Genomic DNA, 24,387 nt, shown 5'->3' on the forward strand with positions numbered 1-24,387 from the left:
ATCCTCTCCCCTCCTCTGTCCTTTCCTCTCCTCTAGCCCCATCCTCTCCTCTGTCCTTTCCTCTCCTCTAGCCCCATCCTCCCCTCTGTCATTTCCTCTCCTGTAGCCCCATCCTCCCCTCTCCTCTCCTCTGTCCTTTCCTCTCCTCTAGCCATATCCTCCCCTCTCCTTTCCTCTCCTCTCCTCTGTCCTTTCCTCTCCTCTAGCCCCATCCTCTCCTCTGTCCTTTCCTTTCCTCTCCCATCCTCTCCTCTGTCCCTTCCTCTCCTGTAGCCCCATCCTCCCCTCTCCTCTCCTCCCCTCTGTCCTTTCCTCTCCTCTAGCCCCATCCTCCCCTCTGACCTTGCCTCTCCTCTAGCCCCATCCTCTCCTCTGTCCTTTCCTCTCCTCTAGCCCCATCCTCTCCTCTGTCCTTTCCTCTAGCCCAAGCCTTTTCTCTCCTCTAGCCCCATCCTCCCCTCTGCTCTCCTCTGTCCTTTCCTCTCCTTTAGCCCCATCCTCTCCCCTCCTCTGTCCTTTCCTCTCCTCTAGCCCCATCCTCTCCTCTGTCCTTTCCTCTCCTCTAGCCCCATCCTCCCCTCTGTCCTTTCCTCTCCTCCAGCCCCATCCTCCCCTCTCCTCTCCTCTGTCCTTTCCTCTCCTGTAACCCCATCCTCCCCTCTGTCATTTCCTCTCCTGTAGCCCCATCCTCCCCTCTCCTCTCCTCTGTCCTTTCCTCTCCTCTAGCCCCATCCTCCCCTCCTCTGTCCTTTCCTCTCCTCTAGCCATATCCTCCCCTCTCCTCTCATCTAGCCTTAAAAACAAGAGAGGCAGATTTAGGTCTGGCCCACTCCCTCCCTCCCTCCCTCCCTCCCTCCCTCCCTCACACCGGCCAATTATAGTCCCGGGAGGCATGGATGCCTGACTCAGTCTCCTAGCAACCGGGTAAGGGATGAAACACGAGGAGGAGGCAGCTAGTGCAGCTGGCTGGATCTGGCATTGGCAGCACACGCCGCTGTGCCACCAGCCAATTACCACTCACGCTGGCAGAGGAGAATGCAGTTGCCTAGCAACCTGCACTGTAACGCTGTACATTCTTGATGGGGGTAGGGGGTGAGGTGGTTGTGAGGGGGGAGACATAGTGGAGACAGCATCGATACAGGCTGAGACCAGTGCCTAGAGCACAGCAGATAACCACTCCAGCTACACACTCCTCCATTGATAGGCTATGGTTGCCTAGCAACACACACACATACACACAACCCAGTCTCTCAGGTGGCTGAGTTGTGGTTAACTGCATTTCCTCCATTAGCTGGAGATGGACCGGGGTATCGTGGTCTCTGAGGTCATTATGGGGGCACTGGGAAAGCACTTTACAGACCAGTACTACTCACTCCTACACGTTTACTGTTACACTAGTCAATGCTGGCTCCCTTTATATGAGCAGAGAGGGAGTGTGAGAGAAAGGGAGAGATGGAAGAGACAGAGAGAGGAGGGGAGGAGGTAGGAAAGAGAGGAAGAGTGTGTGGGTGTGTGTGCATGTGTGTGAGAGAAAGGGAGAGATGGAGGAGAAAGAGAGAGGAGGGGAGGAGGCAGGACAGAGAGGGAGAGCGTGTGGGTGTGTGTGAGAGAAAGGGAGATATGGAGGAGACAGAGAGAGGAGGGGAGGAGGCAGGACAGAGAGGGAGAGTGTGTGGGTGTGTGTGAGAGAAATGGAGAGATGGAGGAGACAGACAGAGGAGGGGAGGAGGCAGGACAGAGAGGGAGAGTGTGTGGGTGTGTGTGCATGTGTGTGAGAGAAAGGGAGAGATGGAGGAGACAGAGAGAGGAGGGGAGGAGGCAGGACAGAGAGGGAGAGTGTGTGGGTGTGTGTGAGAGAAAGGGAGAGATGGAGGAGAAAGAGAGAGGAGGGGAGGAGGCAGGACAGAGAGGGAGAGTGTGTGGGTGTGTGTGAGAGAAAGGGAGAGATGGAGGAGACAGAGAGAGGAGGGGAGGAGGCAGGACAGAGAGGGAGAGTGTGTGTGTGAGAGAAAGGGAGAGATGGAGGAGACAGAGAGAGGAGGGGAGGAGGCAGGACAGAGAGGGAGAGTGTGTTGGTGTGTGTGAGAGAAAGGGAGAGATGGAGGAGACAGAGAGAGGAGGGGAGGAGGCAGGACAGAGAGGGAGAGTGTGTGGGTGTGTGTGAGAGAAAGGGAGAGATGGAGGAGACAGAGAGAGGAGGGGAGGAGGCAGGACAGAGAGGGACGTGTTTGACTCTTCCCCTCTTCAAAATCGAATTGCACAATTCCTTATCTGCGTTGAAACCTCCATTCATAAAACTCACTGCAGGGACGTGTAATTTACACAAAGTCTGCTTGATTCCAGCTCTACTGTGAATCTCTTCTCTATCAGTCATGTATGGGAATAACAAGTGAAGAAAAGAGGGGTTTGAGTACCACCGTCTCTTAAGTCATGCCCTGATGATTGAACGAGTGGAGGCCCATGGCACTATGTCTCAGACTGAAGTGTTCCTACCTCTCCTCCTCAGTGCTCGGTCCCTGTCTTGGTGCTGTCACTAAAGTAACTATTTCAGCTAGCTATAACAGTGACCCTGTGCTTTTAGAGTCAGCATGTCACGTAACAGTACAGGTGGACTGAGATGTTCCTACCTCTCCTCCTCAGTGCTCGGTCCCTGTCTTGGTGCTTTATGTCTCTGAGTGACTAAAACACGTGTTCCAGCTATATCCCTCACGCTCGTTCACGTGTTCCAGCTATATCCCTCACGCTCGTTCACGTGTTCCAGTTATATCCCTCACGCTCGTTCACGTGTTCCAGTTATATCCCTCACGCTCGTTCACGTGTTCCAGCTATATCCCTCACTCTCTTTCACCTGTTCCAGCTATATCCCTCACGCTCGTTCACGTGTTCCAGCTATATCCCTCACTCTCGTTCACCTGTTCCAGCTATATCCCTCACGCTCGTTCACGTGTTCCAGCTATATCCCTCACGCTCGTTCACGTGTTCCAGCTATATCCCTCACTCTCTTTCACGTGTTCCAGCTATATCCCTCACTCTCGTTCACGTGTTCCAGCTATATCCCTCACTCTTTCACGTGTTCCAGCTATATCCCTCACTCTCTTTCACGTGTTCCAGCTATATCCCTCACGCTCGTTCACGTGTTCCAGCTATATCCCTCACGCTCGTTCACATGTTCCAGCTATATCCCTCACTCTCTTTCACGTGTTCCAGCTATATCCCTCACTCTCTTTCACGTGTTCCAGCTATATCCCTCACGCTCGTTCACGTGTTCCAGCTATATCCCTCACTCTCTTTCACGTGTTCCAGCTATATCCCTCACGCTCGTTCACGTGATCCAGCTATATCCCTCACTCTCGTTCACCTGTTCCAGCTATATCCCTCACGCTCGTTCACGTGTTCCAGTTATATCCCTCACGCTCGTTCACGTGTTCCAGCTATATCCCTCACTCTCTTTCACGTGTTCCAGCTATATCCCTCACGCTCGTTCACGTGTTCCAGCTATATCCCTCACTCTCTTTCACGTGTTCCAGCTATATCCCTCACTCTCTTTCACGTGTTCCAGCTATATCCCTCACGCTCGTTCACGTGTTCCAGCTATATCCCTCACTCTCTTTCACGTGTTCCAGCTATATCCCTCACTCTCTTTCACGTGTTCCAGCTATATCCCTCACGCTTGTTCACATGTTCCAGCTATATCCCTCACTCTCGTTCACGTGTTCCAGCTATATCCCTCACGCTCGTTCACGTGTTCCAGCTATATCCCTCACGCTCGTTCACGTGTTCCAGCTATATCCCTCACGCTCGTTCACGTGTTCCAGCTATATCCCTCACGCTCGTTCACGTGTTCCAGCTATATCCCTCACGCTCGTTCACGTGTTCCAGCTATATCCCTCACGCTCGTTCACGTGTTCAAGCTATATCCCTCACTCTCTTTCACGTGTTTCAGCTATATCCCTCACTCTCTTTCACGTGTTTCAGCTATATCCCTCACTCTCTTTCATGTGTTTCATTGACCACATACTACTCAAAATGCATGGCCGATGCATAGCTTCATTCTAAATGGGAAGCTAGTGTGGATATTGGAGCAGACCAGTTGAGGCTGTAGAACTGACATGGAGCATTAGAGTCGGGGTCCATTCCATTTCAATTCAGGAAGTGAACTAAAATTCTAATTCTCCTCAATGCCTTTCAATAAGATTTTTTTTTGGTTTGGTTTATTTTTTGAATTGACTAGAATTGAAATGGAATTGACCACAAACCTGGTTATAATACAGGTGTTTGAGAAGTGGCAGATTTAGCCTATAGAAAGAGTACGTAGAGGGATATGGGGCGGCAGACTAAAATAAACTGGGAAACCACGGCTTATCCAGGTCAATCCATCAATCACAGGGCAGTTAGTCACTCAGCGGACAGTTTCCTGACAGAGGTGTGAGTGGTTTGGGATTGAGATTGAGGAGAGTGAGAATTATGGCCATTTCCCCCTCTGGAAATCTGCTGAGGAAGTAGTGTGGTAACCTTGAGAAAGAATACTGATAGCAGAGTATACTGAGGGCCCTGGCAGCGCTGAACAGTACTGAAGTACTCATTTTGGCTGCTGGTGCCAGCACTCTAAGTTTAGGTGGTAATTATATTTTAGGGCCAATATTCTGTAATTGGTACTCAAGCAGTTAAACATTTGAGGAGCCAGTGAGCACTGGCCCAGGGTCAGGGTGAGGGTTAGGGTTTAGGGTGAAGGTCAGGGTTAGGGTTAGGGTCAGGATCAGGGTGAGGGTCAGGGTCAGGGTTAGGGTCAGGGTCAGGCTGAGGGTCAGGGTCAGGGTTAGACGGGGAAGAGGATGAAGAGGCTGAGTAGGGTTAGGGTCAGGGTTAGGGTTAGGGTTAGACGAGGAAGAGGATGAAGAGGCTGAGTAGGATTAGGGTTAGGGTGAGGGTCAGGGTTAGACGAGGAAGAGGATGAAGAGGGTTAGGGTGAGGGTCAGGGTTAGATGAGGAAGAGGATGAAGAGGCTGAGTAGGGTTAGGGTCAGGGTTAGGGTTAGGGTTAGACGAGGAATAGGATGAAGAGGCTGAGTAGGAGGTAGAGGATGATAAAGAAGATCTGTTCTTTAACTGATAAATGAGGCTCCATTAACAGAAAAGGCCATGATGAGTACCAGGTATGATTAAAGAGAACCTGAGATAAAAGTAAGAAACAGGAAACATGGATGGATGAGGGATGTCTAAGAAGGTAATGTATTATGTGTAGTAGTTCTGATGGTGTTGGTCTGGTGGTCTAGTCTGTCTGAGAGCTCGCCCTGCCTGTTAACGACTCAGATGATCTACCTCTTTGATAAATGATACTTATGTTTTCAGATTAAGTGACTTTCCCTGGGATGAAGTGAGCAGTATTTCCCTGGGATGAAGTGAGCAGTATTTCCCTGGGATGAAGTGAGCAGTATTTCCCTGGGATGAAGTGAGCAGTATTTCCCTGGGATGAAGTGAGCAGTATTTCTATATAAATACATTTGATTTGATTTGATATTTCCCTGAGCAAAAGTGAGCAGTATTTCCCTGAGCAAAAGTGAACAGTATTTCCCTGAGCAAAAGTGAGCAGTATTTCCCTGAGCAAAAGTGAACAGTATTTCCCTGAGCAAAAGTGAGCAGTATTTCCCTAATATTTATTTCCTATCACATACTTAATTAAGCTTGCCTAGTGCAGTGGGATGGAACAGAAGAGTCCCAAAAGTGCCGTCCATTTGGTATTCAAGGCAGGCTCAATCTGATGCTCAAAGTATCTGAAATAAAAACCAATGCAATTCCGACTGTGCTGTAGACTGCAGAGTAGTGCTGATGAGTGTCACCTGTGTGTGTCCTCTGGTGTGCCTTGAGATGGGAGCTCTTGGTGTAGACCTTCCTGCAGCCGTTAAACTGGCAACGGTGGACCCTCTTCTTGTTCTCAGAGATACCCCCCACGCCCATCACACACGTGCCCCCCTGCTCGCCGTCGCTGTGCCCGCCTGTGGTGTCACGCCTTGTGGGCAGCGGTGGCGCGTCTGTCGCTGCCAGCATGGCGGAGCTCAGCCCCACCTTCCTCGCCACCAGTTTGAGAGTGAGCGTGCCGTCCGCGGACGCTGTCAGAGTCTGGTGGGGGTCGGGCTTGACCAGGTGGCGTCCCAGCTCCGGGGACGAGGGCGGCGTCAGGGAGGTGACGGCGCTCAACTGGGCTGGGTGTACCCCTCCCCCTCCAGACCCTAACCCCATCCCGTCTCTAAGTTTGGCAGACTTCAAGGCCCCAGAGAGGTGCTTCCGAGAGGGGCAGAGCAGGGGCGGTAGAGGAGGGCTGGGGGGGTCCGGGAGGCTGGGGAGGAGGGGGTCTAGTAGTTCTTCTTCACTGTCCTCCTTCAGGTAGGCCGGGGTGAGCAGGCAGTCAAGCTCCTCGTCAAAGAGGTCCGACAGCCTCTTGGGCTCCGTCTGTAGGTAACGCTCCAACTCCAGGCATGTCTGAAGGGAGAAGGGAGAGACAGGGGTCAGACTCACACATAAACCCTATGTCTTAACACTGATATACAGGTACTCGTATAGTGGTACTGCTATTCCCAGACTGGTGTACTCATAACCTTGGCTGAAGCACATGCTACATAGAATCACTACAGTGCAGATTTCAGTGGAATAATGGAATACTGTGCTGCTGATGGTGAACATCCCTCTAAAGCTGAGTGGATATTTCCTGTTCGGATTGGTTCACTAGATCACATCATTCAATTAAAACAACCTGACAACTCCCATAATTACTACACCAGTCAGAGCTGGGTGATATGTGGAGCTCTCTCATCAACTGATATAATGTATCCAAGTGAGCGGGCAACTAAGGCAATTGAATGATGAATAGCTCACCCCTGATGCCCTCAATTTCCCTTTGTGCTCACCACAGGAGGTTGGTAGCACCATAATTGGGGAGGATGGGCTCGTGGTAATGACTGGAGCGGAATCAGAGGAATGGTATCAAATACATCAAACACATGGATGCCATTCCGTTTGATGCCGTCCTCCCCTCAGCAGCCTCCTGTGGAGCCCACTCCCATACCCTATCATTCTGTATGTCTTTGTGACTGTATACAGGTAGATCAGAGAAAGCACATCCCTGATTGGCAGATGAGTGACCACCCTGATTAGAAGCACCTGCTGCTCATTGGTTGTTCACCTGTGTTCCCTCCAAATGCTGTTGTGAATAAAAATGATTTGTACCTACACACTGAAGGCTGCGGAGCCGAAACGTCTGTGTACCCTGTCCCCTGATGCAGTGAAAATCCTTTCAAAAAACACATTTTATGCGACATCTTTTTGAGTGTGGACCCATCATACCTTTTTATATACATGGAGAAAGACTGCTGTTGTATTTTTAGAACCCCAGGGAGGATAGTAGATGGTGGAACCAGCCCCACATTACCAGGCCTGGCAGCTCTGCAGAGATGGCTCATTACACACAGATTGATTACAATGGCTGGAGTGGGGAGAGGAGCCCTGAACCGACTAACCTCTCTCTCTCTCTCTCTCTCTCTCTCTCTCTCACACACACACACAAGCACAGGTCTCTCTTTATTGAGCACAGATAAGCCACGCGTGCAGTTTTACAACCCTCAGATAGGGGAGAGGACAGATTTATTAAGTCATCAGTCTAGGGATTTCCTTCTGGTTTGGCCGTATGCTAAAATAACGGAATATTCCATCATGAACCACCTGCATATACCTAGTAGACCAACTCCATCAGACAAAGCCTGGCTCTCTGTTCAAGAGGGGACGTGTTGGGTTGGAGATGTAGGGACGCTGTTCAGACGCTGTTCAGCACAGCGGTGCTCTCCGCACAAAACCATAAAGGCGTTTTGTCTGACGGCAGGGCCCCCCCCCTCCCTCCTCCTCCTCCTCTCTCTTTCTCTCTGATAGCTGTGAGTTGTGTTTGGCATGTAGAGGCTAAAGTACTCTGACAGTGGCAATGGGAGAAAACAGCCCTGCCGCCGGGCCCTTGTACTAACCATTTCAACTGAGCCAGAGGAGAATGACAGACAGCTCCATTATGGAGGTGGAGGGTGTACAGACGGCATCCATCTGACAGGTGAAGTTCATATAACTCTTGTTTCTGTGTTCTGCACTCTAAAAATACTACAGTCCTTTATTATTTGTATCTGTTGCTAGGTGATACTTTTTTGCTGTTAAACTAATTAGCATATTAACGTAAAGTTGTAAGCACCCCCAAGAGAGTGTCTATAGAGAAATGCTGTGGAAATGTCTCTCTTACCTGTTATAATGGGGACTTATTTTAAGATGCTTTTAAAAAATAACCTTTTCCGTGGGTTTACTGCTCCCTTGATTGCTGCGGTCATTGTAAAATGTAATTGGAATGAACTGAATTTACGAGAGAGGCAATTTAAGTGTTGGCGACATTAAGAAGTGATAAGAAAATGGTTTCAATCTTCACTGAATTCAAAAGGGAGAACAATCCTCCATACAGCCATTGGTCACTGTCTGAGTCTGCTAACACTAGTGAGCTCAATATGCTAATGCAGTGTATAGTTCATGATGTGGACATGTTCAGCTTTCATGATTCATTTCAAGCTACTGCTCCCCCCAAACCCCCCCTCCCTCCCTCCCCCTCTCCCCCCCCCCCCTCCCTCTCCCCCCCCCCCTCCCTCTCTCCCCCTCCCCCCCTCCCTCTCTCCCCCCCCCCCTCCCTCCCTCCCCCTCTCCCCCCCCCTCCCTCCCTCTCTCCCCCCCCCTCCCTCCCTCTCTCCCCCTCCCTCCCTCCCTACTCATGGGGTTATGAGTAAAGAAAGAAAGAGGGGGAAGTAAAAATGGATGAGGAAGAGAGATGGCTGAAGAGGGAGGAGGGGAAAAGAGATGGAGAGAGAGACATGAGGGACAGAAATGAGGTATGGAAGAGAAACAGATGGATGAAGGAGGGGCTGAGGAAAACCGAGAATAACCGGGGGTGCGAAGGTGTGAAAAAAGGGGAGACCGAGAGCGAGAGAGGGAGCGAGGGTGTGAAAAAAGGGGAGACCGAGAGAGGGAGCGAGGGCTTGCCTTGGCTCTCACAGTGGGAAGTAAAATCAATCCTGGGCCTGTGACATTCACCGTAACGGTATCCTCACAGCAGGCTAACTAACATAGGTCCAGTAGCCTTGCACTCTGAATACCCACCTCAGGGAAAGGAGAGATGAGACTGCACTCTGAATACCCACCTCAGGGAAAGGAGAGATGAGACTGCACTCTGAATACCCACCTCAGGGAAAGGAGAGATGAGACTGCACTCTGAATACCCATCTCAGGGAAAGGAGAGATGAGACTGCACTCTGAATACCCATCTCAGGGAAAGGAGAGATGAGACTGCACTCTGAATACCCACCTCAGGGAAAGGAGAGATGAGACTGCACTCTGAATACCCACCTCAGGGCAAGGTGGGATGAGACTGTACTCTGAATACCCACCTCAGGGCAAGGTGGGATGAGACTACACTGTAGCGGTTCCGTATCAGTCTCTAAGTGTAGGTCTCTAACCAGTACAGCCAGAAGAGGACTGGTCTCCCCTGAGACTGATTTCTCTCTACCCAGTACAGCCAGAAGAGGACTGGTCTCCCCTCTGAAACTGGTTCCTCTCTACCCAGTACAGCCAGAAGAGGACTGGTCTCCCCTCTGAGACTGATTTCTCTCTACCTGGTACAGCCAGAAGAGAACTGGTCTCCCCTCAGACTGGTTCCTCTCTACCCGGTACAGCCAGAAGAGAACTGGTCTCCCCTCTGAGACTGATTTCTCTCTACCTGGTACAGCCAGAAGAGGACTGGTCTCCCCTCAGACTGGTTCCTCTCTACCCGGTACAGCCAGAAGAGGACTGGTCTCCCCTCTGAGACTGATTTCTCTCTACCCAGTACAGCCAGAAGAGGACTGGTCTCCCCTCCGAGACTGATTTCTCTCTACCCAGTACAGCCAGAAGAGGACTGGTCTCCCCTCCGAGACTGATTTCTCTCTACCTGGTACAGCCAGAAGAGGACTGGTCTCCCCTCAGACTGGTTCCTCTCTACCTGGTACAGCCAGAAGAGGACTGGTCTCCCCTCAGACTGGTTCCTCTCTAACCAGTACAGCCAGAAGAGGACTGGTCTCCCCTCTGAGACTGATTTCTCTCTACCTGGTACAGCCAGAAGAGAACTGGTCTCCCCTCAGACTGGTTCCTCTCTACCCGGTACAGCCAGAAGAGAACTGGTCTCCCCTCTGAGACTGATTTCTCTCTACCTGGTACAGCCAGAAGAGGACTGGTCTCCCCTCTGAGACTGGTTCCTCTCTACCCGGTACAGCCAGAAGAGGACTGGTCTCCCCTCTGAGACTGATTTCTCTCTACCCAGTACAGCCAGAAGAGGACTGGTCTCCCCTCCGAGACTGATTTCTCTCTACCCGGTACAGCCAGAAGAGGACTGGTCTCCCCTCTGAGACTGATTTCTCTCTACCCAGTACAGCCAGAAGAGGACTGGTCTCCCCTCCAAGACTGATTTCTCTCTACCTGGTCCAGCCAGAAGAGGACTGGTCTCCCCTCTGAGACTGGTTCCTCTCTACAAGGTACAGCCAGAAGAGGACTGGTCTCCCCTCTGAGACTGGTTCCTCTCTACCTGGTATGCTGATGTAAAAAGGGCTTTATGAAACACATTAGATGTATTGAATGTGAGTGTAGGTCAGTGATGTCAGGTGATCAGTGTTGAGGAGGAGACTGTATGCCAGTGGAGAGGTTTAAAAGCATTATGATTGGTGTGAGATAAGCGTGGGCTAGAAGGACTTTCCACCATATTTCTTACAACTTTCCTTTTAAACCCAGGAAGGGAAGTGAACAGTGCACACTAGTCAAGGGGTTAGAGAATTGGGATGCAGACAGGGTGTCTGAGGAGTTTATTGGAAGGTAGAAGATGGAGAGAAGATGGAGGGCTGGGAGAGACAGCAGACTCTCTCTCTCACTAAAGGAATGTTGTTCAAGAGGAGTTATTCAGAATTTTCTTCACTTGTCTGTGTATCTTTCTCTGCAATGTGTGTGGTTTTCCTCGCTTTGTCAGGTTTAAAAGCAGTGCTCTGGCATCCCTCGGAGGCTGATTCCTCCAAAAAGGCCAGCTGGGGCGGCAGGTAGCCTAGTGGTTAGAGTGTTGGACTAGTAACCGAAAGGTTGGAAGATCGAATCCCTGAGCTGACAAGGTAAAAATCTGTTGTTCTGCCCCTGAACAAGGCAGTTAACTCACTGTTCCTAGGCAGTCATTGAAAATAAGAATTTGTTCTTAACTGACTTGCCTAGTGAAATAAAGGTAAAACAAAAGATAAAGAGGACTTAACAGGCCACTTGGACTGACAGAGTAATTGACTGACACGGATCTGAAAAGTCAACATGGATCGTCTCCACACAAAGATGTCTTTAAGTCTCTCAGGTTTAAAGCAGACTCCTTTTCTATGCATGACCTAAAAGAAAAGAGAACCCCTCTTTGGACCGCCAAGTTGGAGCAGAACTGAGGAGAAGTTATCCAATGACCTGCTGCACAAGCAAAGTTGTCCAAAGACGGATCTTTCCACTCCAACCTGGCGGTCCATTTAGTGCTATCAGTGAAGACATGCCCACAGCCAACAGTTGGATTCAGCCATGACCCTGTCTGAGTCAGCATGTTGGGCAAACAAACGTTCCGTGATATGACATTTTGCTGCCATGATAACAAAGCCTTTGGGCGGAGCTGAGCTGTGTGTTAGTGAGTTAGTCACCAAGCCACCAGGGATATTATTTATGGCTGGAGAACTGACCTGTTTCTCTCTGCCCCATGGCATAATGTGTTGAACAAACCCCTCAATGGCTATCCAGTATTCTTATGCTTGACAGAGGCTCTCTCCAATACTAGTTTTTGTTTCCTTTCTCACACCAAGCTAGTCAGTGGTTTACCCAGACAGAGTGAGTCATGTGTCACACGCTGAAGTGAGAGCAGCTCAGAATAGCAGAGTGAAATAGGCAGCGAGAACAAAACACCACAGAGCCAATCGTCAGGCTGGGGTGAACGATACAGATAACAACGTTGTTCCCCTATATATATCCTATCTAACTGATACATATAGTAGAGTATCCTGCCTCTGTCTTAGCCTCTACCACTGCAGTACAACTGTTACCTCATCTATCTCAACACAGCCTTCCCCCAATATTAATTCCCACCCACATGGGCACCACTAGTGCCCTCCCTGCAGATAGCAAGCCTGCCAACACAGGCTATCCCTCCTCTCGCCCCCTTTAGCATCCCTCCCCTCAGCCCAGCACACAGCATGTCATTAGTATCAAAGTGCTAGCTAAGCTACCACCCACAGTTGGCTGCCTGGCTAACTGCTGGAGAGGCTGGTAAAAACACAGGTTAGCCTATAAAAACACACAGATTTCATAGACCCCTGACTTGAGGCCAGAACACAAGACACTTAAGTGAGATAAGGTGGATATGGGTCATTAATGTTGTGAAGATTTAATCCTGTTGCTTCAATTATTTGCCTGTTAGTGGCCAGCCTGTTAGCTTGCACGATTCTTGCCATTCTCCTTCGACCTCTCATCAACGAGCTGTTTTCACCCACAGAACTGCCACTGACTGGATGTTTTTTGTTTGTCGCACAATTTTCGGTGGACCCTAGAGAGTCCGTGGGAGAGAACCATTTTCGGTGGACCCTAGAGAGTCCGTGGGAGAGAACCATTTTCGGTGGACCCTAGAGAGTCCGTGGGAGAGAACCATTTTCGGTGGACCCTAGAGAGTCCGTGGGAGAGAACCATTTTCGGTGAACCCTAGAGAGTCCGTGGGAGAGAACCATTTTCGGTGGACCCTAGAGAGTCCGTGGGAGAGAACCATTTTCGGTGAACCCTAGAGAGTCCGTGGGAGATAACCATTTTCGGTGGACCCTAGAGAGTCCGTGGGAGAGAACCATTTTCGGTGGACCCTAGAGAGTCAGTGGGAGAGAACCACTTTCGGTGGACCCTAGAGAGTCCGTGGGAGAGAACCATTTTCGGTGAACCCTAGAGAGTCCGTGGGAGAGAACCATTTTCGGTGGACCCTAGAGAGTCCGTGGGAGAGAACCATTTTCGGTGGACCCTAGAGAGTCCGTGGGAGAGAACCATTTTCGGTGGACCCTAGAGAGTCCGTGGGAGAGAACCATTTTCGGTGAACCCTAGAGAGTCCGTGGGAGAGAACCATTTTCGGTGAACCCTAGAGAGTCCGTGGGAGATAACCATTTTCGGTGGACCCTAGAGAGTCCGTGGGAGAGAACCATTTTCGGTGGACCCTAGAGAGTCCGTGGGAGAGAACCATTTTCGGTGAACCCTAGAGAGTCCGTGGGAGAGAACCATTTTCGTGAACAGGGTGGTGTACCTAATAAACTGTATAGTGGCATCACTATTAGCTCCATGAAATCTGCAACGACATGGGTCATCTGTCAAGTCAGGTGCCTGTTCTGTCTACCAATGAGAAGCTTTGATGTGCTGCCTCACTCTGATGTGACACCAGCCAAATGACTATTCTCCAGCAGCCTGACTCAAGCAGAATCGTTTGGTCGCCTGGCTCCATCCCTGTGTGTGGGTGTGTGTGTGTGACCCTCCCAGAGGGTGATTCATGACTTCGCTGAGCAATACTTAGAAATGTCCCTCCTGCCTCCCCACATCCTATCACCTTCCCCATGCTCCTCAGCCCCTCTCCTCCTGCCTGCACCTGCACTGAATGCCACCTCAGCCAGGTGAAGATCTAAGAAGCTGTAGAGAACAGAGAGATACACTGCATGACCAAAAGCATGTGGACACCTGCTCGTCGAACATCTCATTCCAAAATCATTGGCATTAATATGGACTTGGTCCCCCCCTTTTCTGCTATAACAGCCTCCACTCTTCTGGGAGGGCTTTCCACTAGGTGTTGGAACATTGCTGCTGGGACTTGCTTCCATTCAACGACAAGAGCATTAGTGAGGTCGGGCACTGATGTTGGGCGATTAGGCCCGGCTCGCAGTCAGCGTTCAAATTCATCCCAAAGGTGTTTGATGGGGTTGAGGTCAGGGCTCCACACGGATCTCAACTCTTTCTGTATGGACCTCGCTTTTTACATGGGGGCATTGTCATGCTGAAACAGGAAAAGGCCTTCCACCAAACTTTGCAGTTGGCACTATACATTGGGACAGGTTGCCAAACCCAGATTCATCTGTCGGATTGCCAGATGGTGAAGCGTGATTCATCACTCCAATGGCAGCCGACGCTTGCCATTGTGCATGGTAATCTTAGGCTTGTGTGGGACTGCTCGGCCATGGAAACCCATTTCATGAAGCTCCCGACGAACAGTTATTGTGCTGACGTTGCTTCCAGAGGCAGTTTGGAACTCGGTAGTGAGTGTTGCAACTGAGGACAGACGATTCTTATGCACTACACGCTTCAGCACTCGGCAGTTTTGTTCTGTGAGCATGTGTGGCCTACCACTTTGTGGCAGAGCCGTTGTTGCTCCTAGACGTTTCTCCTAGATGTTTCTACTCCTAGACGTTGCTCTTAAACATTTCTAGAATAACAGCATTTACAGTTGCCTGGGGAAGCTATAGCAGGGCCGGAATTTGACAAACTGACTTCATGGAGAGGTGGCATCCAATGAAGGTTCCACGTTGAAATTCACTGATTTCTTCATTAAGGCCATTCTACTGACAATGTTTATCTATGGAGATTGCATGGCGATGTGCTCGATTTTATACACCTGTCAACAACAGGTGTGGCTGAAATAGCTGAATCCACTAATTTGAGGTGGTGTCCACATACTTTTGTAAATATAGTTTGCTAGCAGCAGCACAGGCTTGACTGACTTGACTGTTCACAGGAAAGAAGACAGTACTCCATTTTCCGTACTGATCTGAGTGAGAGAACACTTAGACTATAGCCTCTGTTTATTACAATTTTTAAAAACTACTGAGCCAAGCCTAAACAAATATTTCACATTCATTTTTAAAATTTTATTTAACCTTTATTTAACTAGGAAAGTCAGTTAAGAACAAATGTATATTTACAATGACGGCCTACACCGGCCAAACCCAGACGACGCTGGGCCAATTATGTGCCGCCCTATGGCGGTTAGGGTTGCAAAGGGATTAGGGTTGCAAAGGGTCGGAAAATTCTTGGGGATAGTTTAACCAAAATATGCTACAATTCAATGGAAGTGCATTCTTCCATCACATGTACAGCTGATTCTCAAGATCTTGCACACTAATGAGATGCTATTGAGCCCACACTACTACCTTGTCAGAGCCAAGGACTACATGCTTCCTGGTACATTGTGATTACAATACTGGGTGGGGTGAATATATTTTATATGACATACATCATTTTTAGTTAACTAGTATATAGTAGCCTACAGCAAAGTGTGTTTAAATCATTTCTAACTTGTTAACAATTTCTGCTAATTAGTTTTTGCTACCATGTGGGTTTTAGCTTGTTTGAGCCTGCTAACTGAGGAGTGTTAATTCACCTGTTTCCATACATGCTTCATTTAAAACATTTATCTTACAAAGGAGTTGTTTAATCTAACTGTTTAACTATTTATCTGTACATGGAATTGTATGTTTTTTTTTAACTAATTTTTTCCTAATCTTTACAGGAAAATGCCACGGTACTATCTGATGTGTGGAGACATTTCACTGCAGCTAATGTAGAAGGAAAAGCTATGTATATTTGCAAATACTGTGACAAATCATAGGTGAAGAATGCAACAAAGATGCAGAATAATCTGGCCAAGTGCATAAAGTTCCCTCAGCGCTCACAACAAGCAACGTCTGACAGAAGTCCCTCTACTTCTATTCGAGGTGAAAATGATGGATCAGACACCTTATCGATAGCAACAGCTCATGCCCTCCTGGAATCAGACACCTTATCGATAGCAACAGCTCATGTCCTCCTGGAATCAGACACCTTATCGATAGCAACAGCTCATGTCCTCCTGGAATCAGACACCTTATCGATAGCAACAGCTCATGTCCTCAACCAGTATTCTACAAGAGCACAGACACAAGGGACAACAGACACATCGGTCTCTTCATTGCAGATGGGCTGAGATGGGCAGTCATCAATGACCTTGGACCACAGAAGGTATATTTGCATTGGTGACAGATAATGCTGCGAACATGAAGACTGCTTGGTCTAAAGTGGAGAAGTCCTACCCTCACATCACACCCATTGGCTGTGCTGCTCATGCATTGAATCTGCTCCTCAAGGACATCATGGCACTGAAAACAATGGATACACTCTACAAGAGAGCCAAGGAAATGGTTAGGTATTTGAAGGGTCATCAAGTTATAGCAGCAATCTAGCTCACCAAGCAAAGTGAGAAGAATAAGAGCACCACATTGAAGCTGCCCAGCAACACCCATTGGGGTGGTGTTGTCATCATGTTTGACAGTCTCCTGGAGGGGAAGGAGTCTCTCCAAGAAATGGCCATATCACAGTCTGCCGATATGGACAGCCCCATCAAGAGGATCCTCGTGGATGATGTATTTTGGGAGAGAGTGGTAAGTAGCCTGACACTCCTGAAAACTATAGCAGTAGCCATTGCATGGATTGAGGGAGACAATGCCATCCTGTCTGATGTTCAGACTCTGCTTGCAGATGTAAGAGAATAAATCCGTACTGCCCTGCCCACTTCACTGTTGCTCCAAGCAGAGGAAACTGCAGTTCTGAAATACATCAAAAGCATGAAGACTTCTGCCTGAAACCCATACACGCTGCAGCGTAGATGTTGGACCCCAAGTATGCTGGCAAGAGCATCCTGTCTAGTGCAGAGCTCAACAAGGCCTATGGTGTCATCACTACCATATCTCGCCACCTTGGCCTGGATGAGGGAAAGGTTATTGGCAGTCTGGCGAAGTACACTTTCAAGCAAGGGCTTTGGGATGGAGATATGCCATAAGCAATATGGCAGTCGTGCCAACATATCTCATCAGCTACCTGGTGGAAGGGACTTTGTGGATCTGAGGCTCTTTCCCCTGTTGCCTCCATCATCCTCCAAATCCCACAAACATCATCCACCTCAGAGCTCAACTGGTCCTTGTTTGGAAACACAAACCAAAGCACGCAACAGGCTGACCAATACAAGGGTTGAAAAATTGGTGGCCATCCGGGCAAATTTGAGGCTTTTTGAGCCTGACAACGAGCCATCCTCAACAAGGTTGGAAAGTGACAGTGAAGATGAGGCCTCAGAGTCTGATTTTCAAGAGGTGGACATTGAGGAGGTCCAGGGAGAAGACATGGAAGCCTGAGAAGAAAACAACCAAAGCTTTAGTTTCTAGACTATCATTTTTTTAGGGAGATGCGAAGGATCATTGGGGATCATTCAATATTCCCTTTCTTTTGTTAAGTGAAATCATCCCATGTGAAGAGTCAACTCATTTAATTAAAGTTAAATTCTTAACTAAACAGTTTTTAATATTTCTATTGGAAGGATTTAATCATTTGCAATCATGTCTACTTATGATAAGGTAAAAGGTTTATGTTTCTATCTCCATATGATATGGTAAATATATCCAATGCGAAAACATCTATATTTAAATGGTATTAATTAGCATATATTTCCATTATTTCCCATATATTCCCATTAATTCCCACGGAAAGTTTCCACCTCTGAATATTCCCCAAAATGTGCAAACCCTAGTTGTGATACAGCCTGGATTTGAACAAGGGTGTCTGTAGTGATGCCTCTAGCACTGAGATGCAGTGCCTTAGACCGCTGTGCCACTCTGGATCCATGGGGTGGTAGAGGTTGGGTTCAGCGAGATCTAACACCTTCTGCCACCACTTAAGAGGCGTTAGAGACCGGTGCAGCCAAGCAGAGCAGAGATGTGAGATAATTACACACACACAGCCCTTATCAGACGACATTACCCTCACAATATAATCTCCCAGATCCTTCAGGGCAGGTTTAAAAAGCTTTGCTCCCAGATACTTCAGGGCAGGTTTAAAAAGCTTTGCTCCCAGATCCGTCAGGGCAGGTTTAAAGGGCTTTGCTCCCAGATACTTCAGGGCAGGTTTAAAAGGTTTTGCTCCCAGATACTTCAGGGCAGGATTAAAGGGCTTTGCTACCAGATACTTCAGGGCAGGTTTAAAAAGCTTTGCTCCCAGATCCTTCATGGCAGGATTAAAGGGCTTTGCTACCAGATACTTCAGGGCAGGTTTAAAAAGCTTTGCTCCCAGATCCACTAGGGCAGGTATAAAGGGCTTTGCTCCCAGATCCACCAGGGCAGGTTTAAAGGGCTTGGCTCCCAGATCCGCCAGGGCAGGTTTAAAGGGCTTGGCTCCCAGATCATTTAGTGCAGGTTTAAAGGGCTTGGCAAGCATGGTTCCTGATGATGACACACTTCAGCCGGCTGTTCAAGCCAAAGCGCTCACCCCATGTACCCGGATCAGTCAACAACATTAAACATTCATTTGGTGGAATTAAAATGTCGATTTGTGGCCTCTCCCTGAAACCTGCTTACCAGGAAGGTCTGAATAATGTCCATAGACACTTCAGTGCTAATCAAGAAATCATACGTCTGCACAGAGAAGCTCACAGACAGAGCAACACAAGACAAGAACCAATCATATCCCACACGTATGCTCCCTACCTCCTCAACATGCTGATCTATTTCAGACAGAGTTATACCACCAGTCAGACAGGGACCAACGTGTGGAGTTAACAGGAGTGACCTGTGACCTGGCCTTCTCTTCCTGGTGCAGCCAATCCAAAACGTTGACAGTGAAGTGCCGTCAGCACTGAGTAAAGAAAGGGGAGCTTCTTTTGTCCCACTCCTCTTTGCAGATCTTCTCCAAGTCAGTAAGGTTTCGAGGCTGACGTTTGGCAACTCGAACCTTCAGCTCCCTCCACAGATTTTCTATGGGATTAAGGTCTGGAGACTGGCTAGGCCACTCCAGGACCTTAATATGCTTCTTCTTGAGCCAGTCCTTTGTTGCCTTGGCCGTGTGTTTTGGGTCATGCTGGAATACCCATCCACGACCCATTTTCAATGCCCTGGCTGAGGGAAGGAGGTTCTCACCCAAGATTTGACAGTACATGTCCCCGTCCATCGTCCCTTTGATGCGGTGAAGTTGTCCTGTCCCCTTAGCAGAAAAACACCCCAAAGCATAATGTTTCCACCTCCATTTTTGATGGTGGTCTTGGGGTCATAGGCAGCAGTCCTCCTCCTCCAAACACGGCGAGTTGAGTTGATGCCAAAGAGCTCCATTTTGGTCTCATCTGACCACAACACTTTCACCCAGTTGTCCTCTGAATCATTCAGATGTTCATTGGCAAACTTCAGACGGGCAAGTATATGTGCTTTCTTGAGCAGGGGGACCTTGTGGGCGCTGCAGGATTTTAGTCCCTCACGGCGTAGTGTGTTACCAATTGTTTTCTTGGTGACTATGGTCCCAGCTGCCTTGAGATCATTGACAAGATCCTCCCGTGTAGTTCTGGGCTGATTCCTCACCGTTCTCATGATCATTGCAACTCCACGAGGTGAGATCTTGCATGGAGCCCCAGGCCGAGGGAGATTGACAGTTCTTTTGTGTTTCTTCCATTTGCGAATAATCGCACCAACTGTTGTCACCTTCTCACCAAGCTGCTTGGCGATGGTCTTGTAGCCCATTCCAGCCTTGTGTAGGTCTACAATCTTGTCCCTGACATCCTTGGAGAGCTCTTTGGTCTTGGCCATGGTGGAGAGTTTGGAATCTGATTGATTGATTGCTTCTGTGGACAGGTGTCTTTTATACAGGCAACAAGCTGAGATTAGGAGCACTCCCTTTAAGAGTGTGTGCTAATCTCAGCTCGTTGCCTGTATAAAAGACACCTGGGAGCCAGAAATCTTTCTGATTGAGAGGGGGTCAAATACTTATTTCCCTCATTAAAATGCAAATCAATTTATAAAATTTTTGACATGTGTTTTTCTGGATTTTTTTGTTGTTATTCTGTCTCTCACTGTTCAAATAAACCTACCATTAACATTATAGACTGATCATTTCTTTGTCAGTGGGCAAATGTACAAAATCAGCAGGGGATCAAATACTTTTTTCCCTCACTGTATAACCGATTGTCAGTAAACAACCTATTGTCAGTATACAACCTATTGTCAGTATACAACCTATTGTCAGTATACAACCTATTGTCAGTATACAACCTATTGTCAGTATACAACCTATTGTCAGTATACAACCTATTGTCAGTATACAACCTATTGTCAGTATACAACCTATTGTCAGTATACAACCTATTGTCAGTAAACAACCTATTGTCAGTAAACAACCGATTGTCAGTATACAACTGTCAGTAAACAACTCAGTATACATTCTACAGTAAATGGACAGACTGCTTCGAGATGTAAATCCTTCTAGAAGAAAAGTAATTAAAGATTAGGAGAATTACTGAGGCAACATCATGCAGTGCCTCAGAAAAGCAAACCAAATGTATTCTTCTGATCAGCAGTCTAATTTGGTTGTGACGTGCTGTGAAAACGCCTGTGTGTCTTGGCAATGAAGAGAGGATGGAGAGGACAGGGGAGATGAGAGGATGGAGAGGACAGGGGAGATGAGAGGATGGAGAGGACAGGGGAGATGAGAGGATGGAGAGGACAGGGGAGATGAGAGGAAGGGAGGAGCAGAGGACAGGGGAGAGGAAGAGAGGACAGGGGAGATGAGAGGAAGGGAGGAGCAGACGAGTGAGAACAGAGGGTGGAAATGAGAGGAGAGGATAGAGAGGACAGGGGAGAGGAGAGGAAGGGAGGAGCAGACGAGTGAGAACAGAGGGTGGAAATGAGAGGAGAGGATAGAGAGGACAGGGGAGATGAGAGGAAGGGAGGAGCAGACAAGTGAGAACAGAGGGTGGAAATGAGAGGAGAGGATGGAGAGGACAGGGGAGATGAGAGGAAGGGAGGAGCAGAGGAGTGAGAACAGAGGGTGGAAATGAGAGGAGAGGATGGAGAGGACAGGGGAGATGAGAGGAAGGGAGGAGCAGACGAGTGAGAACAGAGGGTGGAAATGAGAGGAGAGGATAGAGAGGACAGGGGAGATGAGAGGAGAGGAGAAGGGGAAGACATGAGAGAAGAGGAGAGATTAGAAGACAGGAGAGGAAGAGCGAAATAGGAGAAAGAGGAGAGGAGGAGGGAGACAAGAGAGAGAAAGGGGGAGAGGAGAAAAGAGGAGAGGGAGAGGAGATAGTTTTGGGGAAATAGAGAAGTTGTGGGGAGAGGAGCCAAGCCCAGTGGATTATCCCAGTGACTGGAGAGACTAGCGTGACGGTAGTGGAGCTCACTGGGGAGAGGATCCTTGTCTCTTTAACTGGCTTTGGTTGAGCTGCTGTTTATCGGTGTAGCGACTCACCAAGAGGTCCCCTCTCAGCGGCCAAATCCACGCTAATCTAATCAGGAAACAGCCATTCCCATTCAACCAGTGAACCGGCCGAAAGTATTACACCCCCCCCACACGCTCACCGAAAGGGTTGGAGTGGGTTAGGATAGGGGTTGGGTGGGAGACAAGCGTTTTACACCAGGGTTAACAGTTAGCGGGGGGATTTGGAGTCGTCTGTATGCTGGATTTGGGTACCCCATTGTGAGCCACAAGCTAGCTAATCTTCATTACCACACACAATGACAGGGCAGAGAGAATGGCACTCGGCTGGAAATGAGTTTGGCGAAACAAAAGAGCTGTGAGGGAGAGAAAGGGGAGGGGGGGATAACAGAGGCAGAGGAGAGAGAGGGGAGAGATAAAGGGAACAGCGAACTGGAAAAAGTCAGCTTCCTCTTCATACAGGCTTGGTGCAGATACAGAATGGGCACCCAAGTCACGTCGTCCAGAATGGAGAACAGGCTAAACTGGGTCTGTACAGATAGGACCTGTTAGGTTTTGTTTCTGTCTGCTGCACGGTGCTACGGGCGGCAAGGCACTTAGCGGTTAAGAACATTGGGACAGTAACAGAAAAGTCACTGGTTCAAATCCCGAGCAGACTAGTTAAAAAATCTGTAGATGTGCCCTTGTGCAAGGCACTTAACCCTGATTGCTCCTGTAAGTGGCTCTGGATAAGAGCATCTGCTAAAGGACTAACATGTAAACGATTTGCCAAGGTCAAACACAGTCTGGTAGTGAGGGCTGAGGTGTGATGTCTACAGATGTACAGCGTTTGAAGAAAGCGGTTGTGAAAGGTTATTTTACAGCCAGTCATGGGACTGATCATTGCCAACCACTGAGGTTCACTAGGGGTCAAGAGGGTCATCTCCACTGATTACAGCATTGAGATATATATATACCCCTAGTTAACCTCAGTGGGGGCATATCTCAATGCTGTAATCAGTGGTTGGTGGAGTTCAGCTTCTTGACCCCCAGTTAACGTCAGTGGGGGCATATCTCAGTTATAATCAGTGGTTGGTGGAGTTGACCAAATGCCCCCACTGAGGTTAACTAGGGGTCAAGAGGGTCAACTCCACTGATTACAGCATTGAGATATTGACCCCTAGTTAACCTCAGTGTGGGCATTTGGTCAACTCCACCAACCACTGATTATAACTGAGATATGCCCCCATTGGGGTTAACTAGGGGTCAAGAAGGTGAACTCCACCAACCACCGATTACAGCATTGAGATACGCCCCCACTGAGGTTAACTAGGGGTCAAGAGGGTCAACACCACCAACCACAGCATGGAGATATGCCCCCACTGAGGTTAACTAGGGGTCAAGAGGGTCAACTCCACCAACCACTGATTACAGCATTGAGATATGCTTCCAATTAAGTTAATTAAGGTTCAATAGGGAAAAAAGGCGGGATCTTTCGAAAGCAGGTAACCACACCCTGCTAGGGCCTCAGGTGACGGGGTTAAATTGTTTACGTGTGTGTGTGTGTGTGTGTGAGCGCAACTTCCCTCCTCCAGAATTAACTGGGAGGGTGTATGAGCCAGAAGAAAGAGATAATGTGTCGTTCTCCCCCGTCTTCATTCACACAGGAACGCTTTTAAAACAAACCTCAGGAACACAGATTAGCCAAGCTGCTTAAATATTGAACAACATACCTCTCTGTTGCCACTGCAGTGGGCTTTCCTCCAGAGATAGAATGGAAGAAAAGCCTGTTTAGTGTTCTGTGCTGATTGAGGACTGTGCCGTGGAAGGAAGCACGCTACTCTGCTTGAACCTGCTCACCCCTCTCTGCCCAGAGTCTGCCTCCTCAGTGAAATACTGAAACAGAGTGCAAGCACTTTAATCCCAATTTCCTATAACTAAACCTGTTTTTATAACAGAGCCTCTTCCTAATAGCCGAGCCTCTTCCTAATAGCCGAGCCTCTTCCTAATAGCCGAGCCTCTTCCTAATAGCCGAGCCTCTTCCTAATAGCCGAGCCTCTTCCTAATAGCCGAGCCTCTTCCTAATAATTGAGTATCTTTTTAGTGAAGATAGAAGCACTACAACCAGACTTTTGCTTCTGTGTGTGTGTGTTGTGTGAGTGAGTGTGTGTGTGCACGCGTGAGCTGTCTGTCACATGGACGAAGGGCATAGTATGAGTCAGACACTGTAATAATAAACAAGAGACTGGATTTCGGTTTTGTAAGCCTCTATTTGATTGGTTCAGGCTTGGAAGTCTATTTTGTAAGCCGGTGTTTGATTGGTTCAGGCCTGGAAGCCTGTTTTGTAAGTTCGTATTTGATTGGTTCAGGCTTGGCAGGCAGGTCCCATTTAAAAGGAAATTAGTGCAGTATAGTATGAAAGGTGAGACTGAAGTTTATCTGATAAGGGCAACAACACATCTGCCACACTGATCATCAACACAGGGGCCCCTCAGGGGTGCGTGCTTAGTCCCCTCCTGTACTCCCTGTTCACCCACGACTGCGTGGCCAAGCACGACTCCAACACCATCATTAAGTTTGCTGACGACACAACAGTAGGCCTGATCGCCGACAGCGATGAGACAGCCTGTAGGGAGGAGGTCAGAGACCTGGCAGTGTGGCGCAAGAACAACAACCTCTCCCTTAACGTGAGCAAGACAAAGGAGCTGATTGTGGACTACAGGAAAAGTCAGGTCGAACAGGCCCCCATTAACATCAACAGGGCCGTATGTGGAGCAGGTCGAGAGTTTCAAGCCCCTTGGTGTCCACATCACCAACAAACTATCATGGTCCAAACACACCAAGACAGTCGTGAAGAGGGCACGACAAAACCTTTTCCCCCTCAGGAGACAACAAATATTTGTCATGGGTCCCCAGATTATAAAGATAATTTCTACAGCTGCACCGTCCTGTTTTTACACTGGTGCTACTCGCTGTTTATTATCTATGCATAGTCACTTTACCCCCACCTACATGTACATAGTACCTCGACTAACCTGTACCCCTGCGCATTGACTCGGTATTTAGCCTCGTTATT

The 24,387-nt window shown here is 48.6% G+C and overlaps 1 protein-coding gene across 1 annotated transcript in view; it reads right to left on the reverse strand.

Annotated features, from left to right (window-relative positions):
* LOC110514048 (Krueppel-like factor 7) overlaps window positions 1-24,387 on the reverse strand; it is a 58,918-nt gene that overhangs the window by 17,418 nt on the left and 17,113 nt on the right. The window contains exon 2 of the mRNA XM_090242275.1: window positions 5,837-6,476. Within this exon, the coding sequence (XP_090098401.1) occupies window positions 5,837-6,476 (640 nt within the window). The remainder of the gene's footprint in view (window positions 1-5,836; window positions 6,477-24,387) is intronic.

This window comes from Oncorhynchus mykiss, chromosome 7, assembly GCF_057628025.1.
Source record: "Oncorhynchus mykiss isolate SJ-2025 chromosome 7, ASM5762802v1, whole genome shotgun sequence".
NCBI lineage: Eukaryota > Metazoa > Chordata > Actinopteri > Salmoniformes > Salmonidae > Oncorhynchus > Oncorhynchus mykiss.